The sequence below is a fragment of the Corylus avellana genome, chromosome ca2 (assembly GCF_901000735.1).
Source record: "Corylus avellana chromosome ca2, CavTom2PMs-1.0".
Taxonomy (NCBI): domain Eukaryota; kingdom Viridiplantae; phylum Streptophyta; class Magnoliopsida; order Fagales; family Betulaceae; genus Corylus; species Corylus avellana.
In genome coordinates, this window is record NC_081542.1 from 13,702,839 (window position 1) to 13,723,595 (window position 20,757).

At 35.6% G+C, this 20,757-nt stretch overlaps 3 protein-coding genes across 4 annotated transcripts; all 3 read left to right on the plus strand.

The window, feature by feature from the left end:
- The first annotated feature begins 2,853 nt into the window (after positions 1 to 2,853).
- Positions 2,854 to 3,786, plus strand: LOC132169090 (F-box protein At4g00893-like). The gene has a single exon (XM_059580176.1). It carries the CDS (start codon positions 2,854 to 2,856, stop codon positions 3,784 to 3,786), a length of 933 nt encoding a protein of 310 aa, XP_059436159.1.
- A 9,721-nt stretch (positions 3,787 to 13,507) lies between these two features.
- LOC132171700 (F-box/kelch-repeat protein At1g57790-like) lies at positions 13,508 to 16,479 on the plus strand. 2 transcript variants are annotated; one of them, XM_059583087.1, is made up of 3 exons: positions 13,508 to 13,625; positions 13,730 to 13,823; positions 15,151 to 16,479. In XM_059583087.1, the coding sequence occupies exons 2-3, from the start codon at positions 13,795 to 13,797 to the stop codon at positions 16,160 to 16,162; spliced, it is 1,041 nt and encodes a 346-aa protein (XP_059439070.1). In that variant the 5' UTR covers positions 13,508 to 13,625; positions 13,730 to 13,794; the 3' UTR covers positions 16,163 to 16,479. The 2 variants fall into 2 exon arrangements, with proteins under 2 accessions (XP_059439070.1, XP_059439071.1); XM_059583088.1 differs by lacking the exon at positions 13,508 to 13,625 and having other exon boundaries at positions 13,633 to 13,823.
- Positions 16,480 to 17,218: 739 nt separating this feature from the next.
- On the plus strand, positions 17,219 to 20,196 carry LOC132170716 (secoisolariciresinol dehydrogenase). The gene is made up of 3 exons (XM_059581802.1): positions 17,219 to 17,668; positions 18,029 to 18,100; positions 19,127 to 20,196. The coding sequence occupies exons 1-3, from the start codon at positions 17,649 to 17,651 to the stop codon at positions 19,929 to 19,931; spliced, it is 897 nt and encodes a 298-aa protein (XP_059437785.1). The 5' UTR covers positions 17,219 to 17,648; the 3' UTR covers positions 19,932 to 20,196.
- The last annotated feature ends 561 nt before the right edge of the window (positions 20,197 to 20,757 follow it).

Here is a 20,757-nt window from a genome sequence, read left to right on the forward strand (position 1 = left end):
TCTTCCCTCTAGAGGAGCTGGTGGCCGGCTGGATGTGCAGAGAGAAGAGGCTAGGGAGATTGAGAGAGGAGAGAGAGAGCTGAGTTTGGAAATAAAAGAAAAGGGATTAAAGAAGATGAATATATAATAGAATTATAAAGGGAAAAGAAGAGGGAAAGAAGATAGGGAAAAAGAGGGAAAAAGTTGAAAATCCCGCTTGTTTTTTGATATCAGGTTTCTGGCGTGCTAAAATTAGCACGTCAGGAATCTGACATAAAAAATAAAAAATAAAAAATAAATAAAAAATAAAAAATAAAAGAGGTGAATATATATAATACAAATAAACCTAATATAAAAAATATTTATTTATTTCTGAAACATATAATATATATATTTAAAAGAAATTCCTGACGTGCCAAATATGGCACGTCGGGATTTCTTTTATTTTATTTTTTTATTTTTGTCTTCATTATTCTTCTTCTCTCCCTTTCTTAATTAATTCATTCTTCTTCTCTCCCTTTTTTTTTTCTCTCTCTGCACATAGGCTTCTATTCTTCTAATTTTTTTTTTTCCTTTTCTTTTTCCTCCCCCAAGTTTCAACACACCGTAGTGTGCACGTACAGTACCTTGCAATTTTTTTTTCCTTCTCTCTCTGCACGCTAGCTTCTAGCTATCTTCTTCATTTTAATTTTTTTTTTTTTTAATTCCTGACGTGCTGAAACTAGCACGTCAGAAATTTCTGACGTGCTAGTTTGAACACGTCATGAAGCTGTAAAAAAAAATTGAAATATATATAATATAAACATATTTTTTATAGATTGCTGACGTGCTAAAAATGGCACGTCAGAAATTTCTGACATGCCATTTTTAGCACGTCAGAAACCTGATATATTAAAAAAAAAATTGAATTTAAATTTCCTGACGTGTCAATATTTGACACGTCAGGAAATACTGACGTGTTGAATGTAACACGTCAATAAATATTGACGTGTCAAATTCAACAAGTCAAAAAAAAATTTGTTGAGGCACGTCAACATTTTCTGACGTGGCAAAAAAATTGTACTGTTTGCCACGTCAAAAAATGGCTTTTTTTTTTTTTTTTTGTAGTGACGCCTCTCTCTTTCTCTCAAGTCACTCTTCCGCTTCTCTCTTTTTCTCTCTCTCTCCCCCTTCACGCCTCTCTCTCTCTCTCTCTCTCTCTTCAATCAACGACTCAACGCCACTCTCTCTTTCACTTCCGCCACCGTCAGTGCATTACACATGAAACCTTTTGCAAACTCTAGTGCGCCAGTGCGAGAGACTTGGAGGTTTCGCCACCATTAGTGCATCTCGCTAGTTAGAGATGTGTTTGGTTGCCAAGAAATAGTGTGAAAATAAAATTCTTTCTGGCTGATTGTTGCTTATTTTGCTAAATTAATTTGTGGGTTTGGCCGATTGTTGCTTATTTTGCTAAGTTGAGTTGTGAGTTTTGCCGATTGTTGCTTATTTTGCTAAATTAAGTTGTGAGTTTGGCCGATTGTTGCTTATTTTGCTAAGTTGAGTTGTGGGTTTGGCCGATTGTTGCTTCTTTTGCTAAATTAAGTTGTGGGTTTGTCGATTGTTGTTTATTTTGCTAAGTTGAGTTGTGGGTTTGGCCAAAAATTGGCTTCTTTGCTATCTGTGTTTGATTGAAACTATAATAAGTGGATGGCTTATTGATAAATTTTGGCTATAAATTTCCTTAAGTTTCAGTTTTTTCATGTTATATTCTTTGCGTTTGTGGTGGAAATAAAAATTAATGGGTAAAAAGTTGTTTAATTTTTGTTTTGCAATTAAATCTTGAATTTTTCTCATCATCAATCAATTTTCTTAAAAAACCGGTTACCGGACCAGGTACAAATCGGAACCGGCCGGTAACCGGGACTTGGTTCCTAGTTCCGGTTTTCCAAAATCAAGAACCGGGGTACCCCGGTTCTGGTCCTCAGTTTTAACCAAAAACCGAGAAACCGGACTGGGTTGACATCTCTAATATTTACTAATTATATCAATCTTTTGGAATAACTAGTGATTTAACATGGTATCAAAGCAGGAGTAATACTATAAGTCTTCCTAGAATCCTCACAAATGTGATGTGGCTTTTAAAATCACTAATATATCATAGTTCAATAAACCACATCTCAAATTCAGTGGTAATTTTAAAAGCCACATCACATTTGAGAAGACCCTATGAAGATTTATAACATTACTCATAAAAACAGATCAAGGTCCTGAGTTCAAACATTGACTCCGTCAAATCACCCAAAATTTAAATTAAATATTTTACGTGTTGAGCTTCACCTATTAAAAGAGAGTTTAAGCTTACATGCGAGGGAAGTGTTAAATTGTTGATTAAGTTATTAAGGGACTGTTTGAGATTGCGTTTGAGGGGTCTAAAAGTGCATTTAACACTCAAAAAGTCTATTTGAATAAAAAAAAGTATTCGTTTGGTAAAAAAATTAAAAGCTCTTTTAAGAGTCTAAAAAACTTAAAAATGGCTGAAACATACTTTTGATAAAAGTTTAAAAATGATGTTTTTGCCTAAAAAAAAAAACGTTTTTTTTTTTTTACTTAAAAGCCCTATTTTTCGAACGCAATTCCAAACAGAATCTTCCTTTCGCCCATTGCTTTATCAACTTAAGTTTTTGAAATAACTGGTGATTTAACTGTTCCTCTGTTGCTAGTTTTTCTGTAATTATTTTCTATCTTAATTTATATATTGTTCTATCAACTTAAGTTTTTGAGATAACTAGTGATTTAACGGTTCATCGGTTGCTAGTTTTTCTGTAATTATTTTCTATGTTAATTCATATATATGACACATATATTTAGCAGGGATAATAACTAAGTGAGGCCAAAATGGAAAATAGGAACTGGTCGGATCTTCCTCTTGAGCTCTTAGCAACAATTGCAGAAAGTTTAGGCATAATCGAGCTTCTCAGTTTCCGCAGTGTCTGCAAGGATTGGAGTTCTGCTTCTGCCACCGCTTCTGCTCAGATTGAGTCCTCAAAAGAAGCTTGGTTTCTTGTCTATGGCGAAAGCCCCACTTGCGAATGCCTTTTGGTGAGCAACTCCGGCGAAAAGCACAGCATCCATATCCCAGATCTGATTGGATCATCAACAACTTGCCTTGCATCAACCCATGGCTGGCTTCTTCTGTTCCAGAACGGCGGCTCAATCTTCTTCTTCTGCCCCTTCTCCCGCGCCAAAATTCACCTCCCCAAGCTCCCTTTCTCGGAAATCACCGACCATGTCGCCACATTTTCGTCGCCCCCCACCTCTGAAAACTGCGTCGTTGCTGTCATCAGCCGGAGCAGTGAATCAGAAGAGCTGGAAGTCAACATGCTTCAACGTGGGGCTGACGCGTGGACCAATCACAAGACCTCTTGTCCACTGGCGGCGTTGGGTGCAGTGAAAGGTGCGGCTTTTTATGAGGGATGTTTCAGCTTTTTTGACAGCGTGGACAAGCTTGTCAGATTTTATGTTGAAAGCCAGGACTGGGGGTTTTTCCGGTTAGCCGTTGCTCCGAGAGAGAAGCGGCCACCGGAAGCGAATGGTCTAGAATTTATTCCCAGAAGGAAGCAATTTGTGAGTTTGGGGATGGACAAACGATTGGGTTTGTCGGAGGATGTGTCCATTTCTACTTGTGGGACACAGGTGTCTTTTTGCAATGTTGACGAGGTTTTGTTTTGTGAGACCATTGATGCTGCTGAGAGCTCCAAAACCAGTCATCTTAAAGGGGTGTGGATCCAGCCCAGATTTTTCCAAGTCTCTCCAACTCAGAGCTGGTGATGATTTTTGTTTTTCAATGGAGTTTAGCCAAATCCATTAGGAGATTTTTTTTTTATCTTTTGCCCCTTTTGAAGCTTGTCTTCAATTAATTTGGTCTTTAGTTTTGAGTTTTATGGAATAAGTGTCAAGCTTACTGACTTTTATAGCTACTTTTCAAAAAGTAAGGCTGTGTTTTTGGCAAAGCTTTTTCCCTCTTTTTAATTGACTTTTTGGGAGAAATGAAAAAAAAAAATACTAGAGAAAATGTCTTAACACACCCCAGAGAAGCTCTCCACTCTCACGTAGAGCATCTTCAGCAAGTATGGCTATTTTAACTATTCAAAATACTATTTTTTCTAATTTAGCTATTAGTTTTTCACAATAAACTTATACAGACTATCTATTTTACCTTCTTACTTTATTTAAATATTATTTTTTAATCTCTTTTTTTTTTCTTTTTTTTTTTCTTCGCTCTTTTCCTCACCACGCACACCCCTCCGGCCCTCCTCCCCTAACTTATTTTCCAGCCCAAACCCCCTTTACCTGTCACTCTCGCTCACCACAACCAAAATTGTAGAGATGAAGATTAACAACAAAAGCATGCATTTCTGCTCCACAGACATCTTTCTATCTATCCTCTAATTTTTGGAAAGTCCATCAACTAACAAGAGGGTTCTCATGAATCTTGAATGTCAAAGCCGCAAAAAAAATCAAGAAAAGAGTGTTGGTGTTGAAGAGCTGGAGGCTGAGAAGGAGCGGCGTTAAGGGACGATTTGGCTTGATGGGTGTCGATTTTAGGGTGTGATTTTCGGATTTAATGGAAGGAGAGTTTTCTGGCTGTTTTGGTTTGTTGTTATTGGCCAAATTGGATGGAATTTTTGTTGGGTGGTTTTTGACCTATCTCAACCTCAAAAGTTAACTCAAGAGGTGAGGTTTTCCCTCATACTTATAAACGGACTACCAGCCCTTTCTACAACTGATGTGGGATAACCCCAACAATCTCCCCCTCACACATCGGGCCTTGGATTATAGCAACGACAACCCGCTTTTCCCGTGGACTGTTGGGCTGAGACATGTTAGTAAACCTGGGCTCTGATACCAGTGTTGGGTGGTCTTGGACCTATCTCAACCCCAAAAGCTAGCTCAAGAGGTGAGACTTTCCCTCACACTTATAAACGGACCACCAGCCCCTTCCACAACTGATGTGGGATAATCCCAACAATTTTTTCTCAGAATGGGTTTTGATTCTCAAGTGGGTAGATTTAACGAAGTGTTATGGAGGAGAGAGCGAACAAAACGATTTTCTGGTCTAGTGGAGGAAGATGAGCAAACCAAAAATGGAGGAGAGGAGAAGGAGAGAGAGACGGAGGGGGAGGAGAGAGAAAAAAACAATAAAAAATTTTGTAGTTGTGAATATTGAATAGGCTCTTTTGCCTATTTACCGTTCATGTTGGAAGAAAAAAAAAGTTTAAATTGGCTACTCTTCTAGACGCGAAAAATCACTCAAAATAGGCAAATTTGAGTATTATGGAACGTGAAGAAGTAGTGATCCTTTCAGCAAAAGGGAGTACGAAGTATTATACAAAGTAAATGAAAGGATGACTTCATTTATTTTATTTTTTACATCAAACACCTTATTTGAGAGAAAGTGGTCAATGTTTTTCTCCCTCATTTTCATCATTTTCATCCGCTCTTCCATTTGCTCGGTTGATTTATTGATAAAGCCTTTGAACATAGTCATAAGACTACCAAATTGCTGCTTAAGTCTATCCAGCCTTGGATTCGTCATTGAGCAAGTAGGCTATGATACTAATTTTTTACGTGAATACGTAATGTGATAAACTTTAGAATCTGAGGGAACCTATACCTTAGATTTTAAGGGAACCTAGACCTTTTAAATTTTAAGAAAACATTTTTTTTTTTTTTTTGGTTACAAAACCAGCGTCCTTTTTCTAGAGAGAGAGAGGCTCTACCTTCTCTCTAGATAATTTATTTCCACCTCCTTGTGAGGGTCTCTAAGGGAGGATGAATAGATCTTTCTCCTTTCATCCTCCTCTCTTTCTTATTGTCTTCCTTCGTTTTCTGTCTACCTAGCTAGTAGGTGTTCTTTGCTGTTTTTTTTTTTTTTTACTTTTTCCCAACCAGATCAGAAACTTCGGCTGTTTCCATACCCTTTGCTTAGCCTCCATTGCTTTGTGCAGCCCCTTGAGAGGACCGAGTCACTTGTTTAACCAATTTCCTACCATTTGTAATTATTTATGCACTATTTTAGTTTGTTTTGGGTCTGTTGTTAGGGAGCCCACCCCTTTTTTGTTTTTATGATTGCTCATTCTCTCTTTCTTTTGGATCAGAAATGAGAATGATCCTCCCCTGTAGCCCTTTTCCTTAGAGCACTCATGAGTTATATTGGAATAGCCATATTGCACTATTTATTCACAATGACTAAGAAAATGAGTAAAAGTGCCCCACATCATATTAGCATGTTGCATTTTATATGCATTTGTGCATAGTGCCATGCTACATGTAGCATGCACAGTTCATATATCCATATAATTTATTTACTATTTCTCTCTCTTCCTCTTGCTTTCTTTAATATATATATAATTTTTTTGGTTTCTTCTTTCCCTCCAACAATTTTTGCCTCTCCCTCCTCTCTCTTTCCTTCTTTCAAGCAACGGTAGGTTTTGTAAACCCATTTGCAACCTATGGCTACAACTCCCTTTGGTAAGCCAACAAGATTGCAGACTTGAATTTTAGCCAAGGATTTCATCTCCTCCTTCATGGCATTGAAACACAATGTGAAGTTATCTCCACCCAAAATGACGTGAAAACAATTTTTGGATCATCCTTAGGCCTAACATAAAAATCAGATTCCTAGAAGTATACAACATAATCACTAGGGATTGTTAGTCACCTTATTCTAGAAGATTTACTTAATCCTACTTCCTTTGCATTTGGAAAAGTCTGAGTAGGGTCATTATGAACTTGTTCCTCATGAGTTGACTATTCTGAAACCGATTGTGGTTGAAGATAATCAATTTGATTTTTCTTAAGCACAATCAAACGCCCTTCATGTGAAGGGGCTTCAGTCAACCCTTGTGCTTCCTCTAATTCAATCCCTTGATGATAAGCACTCCCACTAAGTTCAGCGTTCTCTAAAAATTTGGAATATCTAGACTCAACAATTCTAGGATTGAATGAAGGACAGTAAAAACTAAACTCTTTGGAGTTTATTGCATAGCCTACAAAATTCCGTTAGTTGTCCTTGAAACTAATTTTCTTAGGTGTGGATTATAAATCCTCACTTTAGCAGGACAACCCCATATGTGTAAACAATTTGAACTTGGTTCCATTCATTCCTTAATTTAGGTGTCTTATAGACAACCCTGAATGGAACCCAGTTAAATGTATACACAACGGTTTTCAAGGCTTCACTCCATTAGGAGAATAGAATATTAAATTACTTTTCATGTCCCCTTTTCATGTACCTATCATAATACTATTTGCCTCTATCAGATCTTACGATCTTAACTTTCTTTTGTTTTGGTCCTCTACTTCTACCTTATAGGTACTTGAAGCATTTAATGCCCAAACCATATGATTTAGAAGATAGAGATACATAAACTTTATATGGTTATTACCGAAAGAGATAGGATATCTCTAACCATTTAGGCAAGAAGTATGAAAAAAGTCTACACTTATACATGATCTCAAGAATCTCAAAAAACCCTTTTGTTGGCACCTTTAGTGGTATAGTTGGTGCTTTTCCTTGATGCAGTCCACATAAATACCAAAGATAGTAAATTTCAAGAATTTTAAAAAAACTCTATTATTTATCGACATTTTATTCTTCATAGAGATATATTCCAATCTCCAATGCCATAACATAGAGGATTTTCTCATTCATAAGACTCTGCTTTATGTCAACATTTATATGCAGGGATTAATTTTCGAAAATTGGGATTTAGATTAATTTTAAATATACCATTAATTTAATATTCCACCCAATAATTTTAATAATGTTCAAACTTGATTTTAACAAACTAAAATAGAAATTAAATTTCTAAAAAATTGTGGAATATATAAAACATTATTAAGGTCAAAACTATAACTGAATTTTAAAATTAATCTATAGATCCCAATAACCTCCAATTGTAAACAAGTATTATTTAGAAAACCCTGCATTATGTTGACAACATGGATCGCTAAATCAAATCCAATCCACACAGTATTTAGGAGAGTCAATAAAAGAGATTCATGACACAGTAGATGTATGAGATCATTTATTTCAAGTCACTCACGATACTTTATACAATCATTCTTTATATGCCCATAATTTTCCTTATTGTAAGAGAAACAAGTATCTTAATTATCAAAACACTTTGTTGACACCTTGTTCTCATTCATTAACTATTGGATATGATTGCCTATCAAGGTCTTTCCCTTAACATGAGTAACTTTTTGATTCTCATGTCTTAATCTCTCATCTTCTTGAACACACATGATCAGACGTTCCTTTATTGATCAGTTATCCTTATATGTGCCACAAGATATATGAAAAATACCATATTTAGATGAGAGAATTTAAAATAAAATTGACCACAATGACTCAAAACTCAACCTTTAGGAACTTTATAATGAGCTGTTATGCCCTTCATCTCTATAATGTGCTCAGACACATTTTGAAACTGTAAAAGGTTTTACTTTAAAGCTTTTCTATTAGGGTGCAGGCCAAAGCCTTATTGGAACGCACTAAATGTTTCTCAACGACCTTAATGTTTTAGGCTAAAGAAAGGTCGTTGAGGAACATTTAGTGAGTTCCAATAAGGCTTTGGCCTGCACCTTAATAGAGAAAAGCTTTAAAGTAAAACCTTTTACAGTTTCAAAATGTGCCTGAGGACATTATGGAAATGAATGACATAACAGCTCATTATAAAGTCCCTAAAGGTTGAGTTTTGAGTCATTGTGGTCAACTTTATTTTAAATTCTCTCATCTAAATATGGTATTTTTCATATATCTTGTGGCACACATAAGAATAACTGATCAATAAAGGAACGTCTGATCATGTGTGCTCAAGAAGATGAGAGATTAAGACATGAGAATCAAGAAGTTACTCATGTTAAGGGAAAGACCTTGATAGGCAATCATGTCCAATAGTTAATGAACGAAAACAAGGTGCCAACAAAGTGTTTTGGTAATTAAGATACTTGTTTCTTTTACAAAAATATATAACCATTTTTTAAAAATATATAACCATTTTTTAAAAATGACCGTAAAAAAAAAAAAAAAAAAAGACCGTTTGGAAGAAATACGGTTGAAAAAATACAATCATTAGAAAAGAAATAAAGAAAGATAAAAAAAAGAGTAAAAATTAAATAAAAATTAAATGATATAGAGAAAGAATAGATGATTGGATGTATGGTGTCTTTCAAAACCCATTAGTTAAATTAGATAAAGTTAGTTTTGGTTAGTCATTTTACATAAAAAAAAATTAGGGGTAATTACCTTTTCTCTCATCAACGATAATGCATTTTCACTTTCTCTCCGTGAACTACCAATTGTACCACCCGACCCCATGAACTACTACTTTGTGTCCAAAATCTCTCATTCCGTTAATCAAATGCGTTAATTCAGATAGTCAACCGATCACTTTGTCCCTATAAACTACAACACATCTTGATCTTGAATATGGATTGGAGCTATATGTGCTTTACCGTGGGGATTATACATGGACTAGGAGAAAAGTTCACAGCATTCAATGTAACTTGGGTGCATTTGGAATGGCCACCTACAAAATTGAAACTTTCCAATTCTTCGACAAAAAAAAAAATGATATAATTATCTTCTCTGTCAAAGATAAAAGCTCTTTAAGGTACAATGTTGGGTGCACTGAAAGGCGCGACCTTTCATGATGGAGCTTTTCAATTCTTTGACATCACAGATAGGGTTGCCGTATATTTTGTTGAAAAGCAGAGCTGGGAGTTTTTCCGCATAGTTTTGCTCCCAAAGAAATTATCTAAAGTGTCTTTCTAGAAATAGAATGAAGAAATTTTTGAGTAAGGGGATGGACGAAAGAGTTGGGTTGTCAAAGGATGTTTCAATTTCTACATGTGCGACACAGATTTCTTGTGACAATATTGACGAGGTTGTCTTTTGTGAGACCTTTTATGCTGCTCAAACTCAAAACTCCGAAACCCGCCATCTTAAAGGGGTCTGGATCCAACCAAGATTTTTCCAAGTCCCTCTAAATCAGAGCTGGTGATGGTGATGACTGATGATGATATATATCTTTATTTTATAATATTTAATTATCTCTTTTTGATCCTTTTAAAGTTTGTGTTTAATTAATTAATTAATTAATTAGGTGTTTAGTTTTGAGTTTTATGAAAGCAGGTTCAAGAATGACTTTCAGTATGTCTCCAGATCATTCTTATCATTTTTTGGTTAAGTGTTTTATATTCAAATTTTTGTAACATTTCATTTTCAATTGATAATATAGCTAATCCATTTAAGATTTATTTTGACATTGTCGATTTTAAGTAGAATTTTATTAATTTTAATTTTAAAAAATTTCTTTTTGCATAAGCAAATGTAGTGTGTATTGTCAATAAAATTTTGTAAATAATACATGCCATAGAACTTCTTTAGTTCTTTTAAAGCTTTTGTGACGGGAAAAGATGGGTTGGCCGGTAGTCAAGCAGACTGTAATTTCGATTTTTTTATTTGATTTTGGTAATTTGAGAGAAAGAGTGTGTGTTTGTTAGATTTAAATTTGAGACATGTTATACATTATTCTCTTAAGTATCTTTCTTGCAAATTCACTATTAAATTTGTGGACTCACTGTGAGTAAAAGATGAGATGTATAATGATATTTATCATTTCTCTTTAAATTTTTAAACTTGTGTTTATGTATGCGTGGGAAACTATATATATAACTCCCTCACGTTGTCACTCACACAAAACTAACAAGAAAATGATGTTTCAAGAATTGAATGTTTGAGGTCCCTCTGGGGGGTGGGGGTGGGGGTTGGTGTTGGGAGCACCCTCCCCCCTCATCTTTCCCCCTCCCTTACCTGTTTGTGCGGTTTTCCCTTTTGTTCTGGTTTTGTTTAGAGTTTTTTTTCTCTCTTGGTGCCCTATAATACAACGGCCATCGTGACTCCGCCTTGCTGCTATGTTGTAGGTTTCTTTGTTGTTTTGTTTTTTTCCATGTAGTTTTTTGCTTATTTTGTTGTCCTGGCGTTTGTGCTTAGGACGTGAATAATTTTCTGGCATTTTGGGTCGAGAAAGACTTGTTTTAGTGTTGTGCTTCTGCTCATGTCTGGAGAATGGCTACCTATGTCTCGGATTAAGTCTGCACCAAGCAAATCTGTTCTATAAGCCAAAGATTGGATATGTGTTAGCGGATGTAGACAACATAGGATTTCAATGTAAGATTTGTTTGTTTTCTACCTCTATGTCGTGTATTCCTTTAACTTCGGCTATGAATTTTAGAGCTTTCTGCTCTATGATTGTAAGAGCTTTTATGCTTTTGATTATTCACCAATGAAATCATAATGAATTTCTCTTTTAAAAAAATAATACTATACTTACCAAATTCTCCATAAAACTTGGTTTTTATATGATGTGTATCCATCTCATGAGATTTATTATTATGAAAAATGTGTCGCTAACTTATGAGATAGTGATACATTACTTGAAAACCCACTTTTAAAAAGAAAATTTGATAAATGTTTAAATCTACTACAATTTGGGAGCTTTATCGCGCTAGCTTCAAACGACTACCTCACTCGAGTATCGGAAGAGCGAATCCTAGAACTAAGAGAGAGTGGGCTCTTAATTATTCCTCACACCCAAGTTTGATATTTGGGTAAAAATACCATATGGCCACCCACCTTACAATAAAGTATTCGAATTTACTGTCAACTTTATTCAACTACATATTAATCATTAGGTCTCCAATTGTTATCGTTCTTATTAAAGAATTGAACCTCAAAGAGCAATAGTTTTAGAAATAACCTCACCAAAATCAGTGGGATTGGACTTAAATTATTAGTTCCATTAAATTTCATATTAATTTCTTATGGAGACCTTAGAATTCATATCCATAATAAAGTACCACTATTTATTTATTTATTTTTTTTGATATGTCTGCACGAGAGGGGGAAGGAAAATTCGAACTAGTGACCTCCACTTCATTAGGTGTGGTGCCAACTAGGGGTGGGCAAATTAACCGTTACCGTTTAACTGGCCGTCTACCGGCTTCGACCGAACCGATATAAACCGTAGCCGATATGCCGATATCCTTATCGGTTAAAAAAAGTATACCGGAATTCAGTCCGGTCTGGTCCGGTCCGGTCCGGTTAAGGGGTTCTTATTGGTTAACCAATTTAACCGATAAGAAACCGAATTTTTTTTTTTTTTTTTTTTAGTCTTAGCTAGTCCCAAAACGGCGCCGTTTAGTCTTTTAGAGAGGTTTCCAAATTCCCACAAGTGACACAGGTTTCCGAATTTGTGTGCCCATGACTTATTTTCCTTTTGCTAAGTGACTTTAATTAGTTAATACTTTGTTTATTATTCATTAATTAATTTTATTTTAATTTGGGTTTGGGTAGGTTTGATGTTTTTTTTTTTAAGTGATGGCATTTGATGGGATTTCTTTGCCTTTGGTAAAAGCATTTTTCATTAACTAGTTTTGCTAGTCTAATTAGCATTCATTATGTTAATTAGTCAATTTGCTTTGGAAAAATGTATTTTATAATATATAAAAATAAAAAATAAAAAAAGTTGAAGTGGATCAATATAAAAAAGCTTCAATTTTTAGTTCAAAAAACAAATATTTGGGTCTCAACAAAAAGTATTTGGTCCCTAAAATAACTCATTTTTAATAAGTTATTTTAGCACAACAAAAAGTATTTGGGCTCTCAAAAGTAAAAAAAACTCATTTTTGGTTTTTGGCCCAACAAAATAAATCAATATAAAGCTCTCGGTTAAATCGGTTAACCGGTTTAACCGGACCGTTTAACCGTGTACCGTTTTAACCGAAATTATCGGTTAAAATTCTTATTGGTTCGGTATCGGTTAATAAACCATTTAACCGAAAATTATCGGTTAATAACCGATAAGGTCCTTAACCGGACCGTTTTGACCGATACCCAGGCTGCCAACCACCTCTTGAGGACAATAAAGTACCACTATTTAGTAGACTATTATATCCCTTTAATGCTCACTTTCAAAAAGTATTTATAAGGATTAATGTTATTTTTTAATCATTAATCCTTATAAAATTTTATTGCCCACTATTAATAAAGATTTGAGTGTTGTTGGTGCGTAAATAACCTTTTAACATGACAAAATTGTCAGAATATATGGTACAATAAGATATTAGGATGATTGTAATCATGTTTGATGGTATGATTTGATTATCATAAGCTACTTATCTCAGTGTTAAAACCTTACTTATTTTAAAAACTTAAATGGATAAAAAATAAAAAATAAATTCATTTAAATTATATTCTAACAAAAATATTTTCCCTTCTACTTAAAATCACAGCCTAAGTGAATGATATTAATATATAACCAAAAAAAAATAAATAAATAAATAAATAAAAGGAAAATAGAAACAGAAATGTAAACATCACGGCCTATTTCACGGTGCTTATGTGACAGTAAAATTCACTTTTTAACAAACTGATAAGAGTGGATTTACATTACTCCATAGGAATTTAGAAGATGCAAAAAGTGATTTGGTATAACCAACACAACTCCATTTCTTTGGGTGGGCTTCTCAGAGATTCTGCACCGCCCTAGCCTTCTTTCCATGAAAGAAATGGGAATTTCTTTTGCAAAATCTCAAAGGTAAGGATCTGGGTTGGTAAAAAGTCATTAACTTTTTTCTCCCACTATTCCATTGTGAAAATTCATGTAATATGTGTCTTTTTGTACGTAACTTGCGCTTGAAGAATCTAAAAGGAAACAGTAACAGAGGACGGTTTCATCTGAAAAAAGACCTGCTTTCTGACAAAGGATGGGCCTTTCTTGTGTAAAACCTCGAAGGTATGATAAGATGAACAAGTTTTTTGCTTTTTGAAAAGCTTTTTTTTTTTTTTTTTTTTTTTTTTCGATTTGTTCAAGTAATTAGTTGTTAAAGTTTCATGTAATATGTGTGTTTACGAACTTTCGCTTTGAAAATTTGAAAAGAAACAGGACATTTTCATTAGAAAAGGAAAAGGATATCATGAATGTGATAACTTACAAAGTTTTTGTTGAGTAAAATAACATATAATTATCATCTACGATTGCATTACTGTATAGTCAAATTGATTGCTAATGGTTATGACTCTGGCTAGTTCTGTCTAGATCATGCAAATTTAGTTCAAAAATCACACATGATTATTATGCTTTTATAGAAAGACCAACCGAAATTCCTCACAAAAATGTACTCGGATTGAGATCTCCTGAATTGAATTGCAAGGCTGTAATGAAAATGAGACCACCCTTAAGGGATTTTTTTTTGGGGAGGAGGGTTGGCCGACCACCTTAAGGAGTGGTCAGCATGGCCAACCACCCACTCACCCTCAAGGGGTGGTTGGCCACTTCCATAGGAGTGGTTGATCAGCTCTTCAAAGAGTGAAGTAGTGTCCGACTACTCTTTTGAGGAGTGGCCGACCACCTTAAGGAGTGGTCTGACAACTCCTTTAGTTTTGTATTTTTATTTTATTTTTTTGAAGGCAATCCGGGCCATTATTTTTTAATGAACAACTTGAATCTTTGAAATCCAGGTGCCGGCAAATCGGGGGACCTCAGTCCTATGTACCCCTAATCTAGTTTCCTTCTACTCTAGATATCGTCACTACTCATCTATATAATTACATCAACCAAGATAGTGTTTGGTTTCTCCTAATAAATATTAACTGTTTACCTCCAACTATTACTTTTGTCACTTTCATCTCTCACTCTTTGCAAACTCATAGTACCAATATATAGAATGGTTTAGGTTTCGGGTGTGGTTGATGAAAGTGATTCAAATCTGTGTATGAACTTGAGGTTTCTACCAGAGTCTGTTGCCTTTAATTAGAAATTTCAGGACAAAGACACTTAATTCCATTCATAATAATTCAGGATTTGTGCAGACATCTTATTTATTTACATCACACTTGTCAATAAGTCAGGGGAATTCAAGAATCCATTGGGACTAATCTCAGTTTAATATAACTATACTTAATCAATGGTCTGAGATTGACACATTTCAATAAATGCTTTTATTTCTGTATAAAAGTATTATGCTTACATGTTTGTTTTTCACCTAACTTTTATCTCTGCAATGCCTATTTATTTCTGTATTTTTTCTTTCTTACTGTCAATGTTTCTACAACTTTGATAGGCGCAGAGAACCTTCTTGCATCAACAATGCTGAAATTAAAGTAAGACGATTTGGTATTCTCAGAGAAAGTAATATCAGCACCAACAATGTAGAAGTTGTGACAAGACCCTGGTCTGATCTGCCTGCTGACCTTCTATCACTAATTGCTGTTCGCTTAGGCATAATCGAGCTTCTGAGTTTTCGTGGTGTCTGCAAGGCTTGGCAAGCTGCTTCTTCTGTGGCTTCAGCTAAGACTGAAGCTGCATCCAATTCTGAACCTTGGTTTCTCTTCTATGGGGAAGATTCACAATGCCATTTGTACAACACATCCCAAAGAAAGTACAAGATGAGCATCCCGGAATTGGATGGAGCAACTTGCATTGCATCAAACCAAGGATGGCTGCTTATATTTAAAGAAGGCTCAATGTTCTTTTACTGCCCCTTCTCTCATGCAAAAATAGGTCTTCCCAAGTTCCCCCATTCGGTACTTTCTGAACATGCTTCAGCCTTTTCATCTCCTCCCACTAGTTGTGAATGCATTGTTGCTGTCTTGCATCGTGATCTTGAATTTGGAATGGAGCTATATGTGCTTTACCGTGGGGCTGATACATGGACTAGGAGAAAACTTAACAGCATCCAATATAAGTTGAGTGCATTTGGATTTGCCACTTACAATAACGAAACTTTCTACTTTTTCGACAAAATAGATGCTACAGTTGCCTTCTCTGTCAAAGACAAACGCTGTTTAAAGTACAATATCGTCAAGAAAGATAATTCTATCCCCAGGAAAATTTTACCATGCGTTCGTGTGAAGAGTCTTTTTGTGAAATTTGACATGAAGAAAAAATTGGGATTGCAGGATGATGTTTCAGTTTCTACTTGCGGAACAATACTACAGTGTGCTGGCATGGACAATATTATTTTTAATGAGTACCTTGAGGCTGCTGGAGAATCTGGAAACCGTCGTGTCAAAGGGGTATGGATCCAACCAAGATTCTTTCAAGTGTCTTCAAATCAGAGCTGGTCACTTTGAGGGCTCGATGTCTTCTTGCTCATTTTTTAGTAGAGAAACGCTACACATACTCCCAAGTGCTCACTCTCTGACATGGCTGTTGTAATCACATTAGATGCTACATATACTTTCATTTGTTATTTCATCTAATGGTGATTTTTATTGTCGCGCCTTTTTTTAGTCTAGTTTTAGACCTTGCTATTATGTTCCTTGGTTCACTGATAAGATGCCTTTGTAGTTACATAATCAGTTGACCTTCAATTAGTTCTTATGTTGTTGAACAAAGTAAAAGTTTTATTTTCATTGCCCAAAAGTAGCCCACATGTCGTGTTCTTTCCTGTTATGCGATTTTGTGAGAAAATATTGTTAGCATTTCTTCTTCTTAAATGCAGAGACTCGTAGTTTTTCTGTATAAGTAAATAGTATTTATCAAAAGCTATTCAAGGGACATACGGGGATTAAACAGGAGAAAGCACAATGTTCTTGTACCTCTGTTTGCGTTCAATCTTCATATTGAATTCATAAAATTGAACTCAGAACCTTCTATACACAAATTATGACAATCATATAATTGGACTATATGCTATACCAATCCAATCTTCATTGAACAGTGAGCTTGTGACACTTTCTCATTTTTTGTTCTTGAAAAGGAATTTGTATCCACAAAAAGGTATCTAACATACAAAAAAAATCTAAGGTTAGTAAATTTGAGACTGGCTTTAGGAAATCACAGTTCAACAAATCAGATTCCTTGTTCATTATACTGTAGAACAAGGTTGTTTTTAACTTTTTGCATGAGATAACCTTATGTAACTTGCAGATATGAGCATAAATGTATCAACCAATTACTTCGTTGTAATTTGCCAAGTATCCAAGATTCCAAGTAATTTAGTTGGTGATAATATGTAATTTGGAAACCCATTAGGCAGGACAATTCCAAGGGACAAAAGATTATACTTTCATAGCAGTAACTTGACAGAACATCTTTGTTACTATTAACCTTTACAACATTTGGAACGACCACATTTTGGTTGTCACTAATTCTCATAGTGGAATGATTTCCATACAACTGAAGAAGGTCTCTAGAGTGGTCCAACTGCCTCTTTAGCTAAAAGGGTGGTCCGGCTACACCCGTCGGGGCCTCAAGTAAATAGTTCGGCCAACCAAATCACCCATTTAGGTGCGGCTACCCTTTCACCGGCCTCCACTAAAGTCAACCCAAACCACTCTCTCTCTGTCTCTCTCTCTCTCATTCTATTAATTTTGTCCTGCCAGCACGATCCGGGCGGCAATTCCAGAAAAATAATTATTGAACATCTGGTCCAATCCAAGAAGCTGCAACTTGCAATCTGTGCTCGTATTGGTGGGTATGGGGCACGTAGCTGTCCATTTTTAAGGCTCTCTCCCACATTCTTTTTTGGGGGAACTCAGCTAAAAGCTCAAAAAACAACACCATCCCTTCTGTCTCACTCTCTCTCTCCCTGAAAACATCCTTCTGTGGGAAAGTATGTTCAGAATTGGACAAAGGTTAGTTTCTCACTAGAAAGAAGTACTTGAAGGTTCTGCTTTTGTTTCTTTCTCCTTCAATCAGATTTTTTTTTTTTCATTTCTTTCTGTTTGGGGAGGGGTAGGGATTTTCGTGGTTAACAAAAGTCAGGTTTGAGTTCAGATTCCCATTTTGATGCATTTCTTTTTATGTGGGTAGAGGGTTAATTTTCTCAATTATGGGCTATTGAAATGGAAAAATTGCTGGCAATTTGCATATTGATCAAGATGTGGGAACCCCATTTATGTAGCCGTTATTTAATGAATTTACTTTGGGTTGCTTTATTGCTTAGTTATATATGCTGAACTGAATACTCGTAATATGATCCTATTCTTAAACAGCAAGAATGTCTCAATGTCAAGAACTTTGCTCGCTCAGAGCTTCTACAGGTTATTGTCAAGCCAGACTGGAAGGTTTGTCAAACTTACTTTTCCTTTTTTTTTTTTTTTTTTGGTTTTGACATGTATAAGGGGAGAGAAAGAGGAGAGGGAGATTCGAATTAGTAATATTCGTTTCATAAGGCGTGAACCCCAGCCAATTGAGCTACTTCTTGGGGTACTTCTTGGGGCGTCAATCTTATTTTTCCTTCTACTAACTTAATTTTCAATTTTACATATCTTTGCTGGGTTTTTTGTTTCATTCATTTTTTGTGTGTGATGTTTTCCATCCAAACTAACGGCAATGACACAAGGGGAAAATAGTTTGATAGTTTATACGTCCGAGTTGCAGCGAGATATAGTTTGGAGGTGTAAGTGCAATTGAGACAAAGTATAATTTACCCATTTATATTCTTTTCAAATGTTTCTAAGTATCTACGATTACCACAAAACTGGGTATCTTCACAGACCTTTCCGAGACACTAGTATTAAAAACTTTCTTAGTTATAAAAAAAAAAAAAATGTTCTAGTATTACTTTCCCCTGTTGGTTCTATTTTGAAGTATGTTCTAGTGCCTATTTGTGGGATATTGAAGGTGTTATAGTCTTGACAAGTGATTATTCTAGCTAATCTCTCATGGACTAGTTTAACATTTGTTTAATTTCTCATTTGGTACTTCTCCTCCACTTTTTCCTCACATTGGTTACATTGTGTGGGACTAGAGAATGTCTATTTTGATCAGAAATAGTTATATATGACTATGAATTCTTATTGGCAGCAGCCTTCATACATTTAATTAATCATGCAGTTGTGTATCCACCACCAGCCCTGTAGGCAAATATAGAGGCTCATTGGCAATAAACAATGGCTAGTCCAAAAAAAATAAGTTCATGACATTTTAATCTTTGTCTTCCAAACATTCTTACAAAAAACAAAATTTGTGAATGCAATCAAATGTTATATATTGCACCATTAAATATTTGAAAACTCTTTGGTTTGTGAATCCACCCCAGTTGGGATTGGGTTCGATAGTTAAAATTATTTCTAATGTTGTAAATACAGCAAGCTAGAAGGAAAGGTAGCATTAATAACTGGAGCAGCGAGTGGCATAGGAAAGGCAACTGCAACAAAATTTATCAACAATGGTGCCAAAGTTGTTATTGCTGACATCCAACAACAACTTGGCCAAGAAACTGTGGAAGAGCTTGGACCTAATGCTACTTTTGTCGCCTGTGATGTCACTAAAGAGTCTGACATATCCAATGCAGTTAATTTTACCATCTCTAAGCACAACCAACTTGATATCATGTACAACAATGCAGGGGTGCCCTGCAAGACTCCCCCAAGCATCGTGGACCTTGACCTGGCAGTGTTCGATAAAGTCATGGACATCAATGTCCGGGGAGTCGTGGCTGGGGTCAAACATGCATCACGTGTGATGATCCCACGTCGAACTGGCTCAATCCTCTGTACAGCTAGTGTCACTGGACTGATGGGGGGACTATCACAGCACACATATTCTGTGTCTAAGTCTGCTGTTATAGGCATTGTTAAGTCTGTGGCTGCAGAGTTATGCAAGTATGGAATCCGGGTGAATTGCATATCACCATTTGCCATTCCAACTCAATTTGTAATGGACGAAATGAGTCAGATTTATCCTGGTGTTGATGATCAACGGCTTCTGGAAATGGTTAATAATGCTGGTGTCTTGAAGGGAGCCAACTGTGAACCCAACGATGTAGCTAATGCTGCACTCTATCTTGTGTCTGATGATGCCAAGTATGTTAGTGGGCATAATTTGGTGGTAGATGGAGGCTTTTCATCTTTTAAAAGTTTGGGGTTCCCTGCGCCAGATGAAGTACACTAAAAGTTTTGTTGTTCAATTATACTTTGGGATGTTAAAAAGTACAAAAGCAAGTTTTGCCAGTATGAAGAAGGAAAGGATATGAATGTATCGATATCCATTTTCTTCATTCTTGAGTGAGTCTGTTTTACAAGTTCAAGCATTCTACCTTTAGAGTATATTTATTCATGCCTGGCCTTTGAGGTCACTTTGAAGAGATGATTGAAAGTCAATTCCCTAAAAGCATGAAGAAATGGCCATCAAAATATAAAAGGAGAAATTTGGCAGCGATGGAAGTAGCATATAAGCTCATCTCCTTAAGCAATATTTTGCAGCAAGTCTAATTTTTATGTGGTCTTTGTAAGAGACTTTTGCACCGCTTCCATGATAGAGGTGCATACAAATGGTTAAAGTTCAAGTCAGTGAGCTGCTCATTCAACATTGAATGTACTAAACATGAAACAGGATGACTTGCACAATCATCAGAGGAAATCCAGGGTGCATGGCTTAACCTCAAATGAATTATTACTAGTAATTTTGGACCTCCTTTTAATTTTTTGGTTGGGACTTGGGACCTATCTTTAACCTTACCAGCCTCAAACTTGCATACTTTTTCATCAAACGAAGGGGGATGGGGAGATGATGCAGAAATTGACGGAGTCAGAAGACATCTCGAGTTACAGCTTGTTAACTACCAACTGTGAATAAGTTAACAAGCCTTGTTAGCATGTCAGCATGATCTTGATCGTGATTCTCATATTCAAAGTTGGAATTTTTTTTTGTTATGGGAAATCTGTCGCTAGGAGTGTTATATAAGGTGATGTAGAGATATTATAATGAATCAATGAAG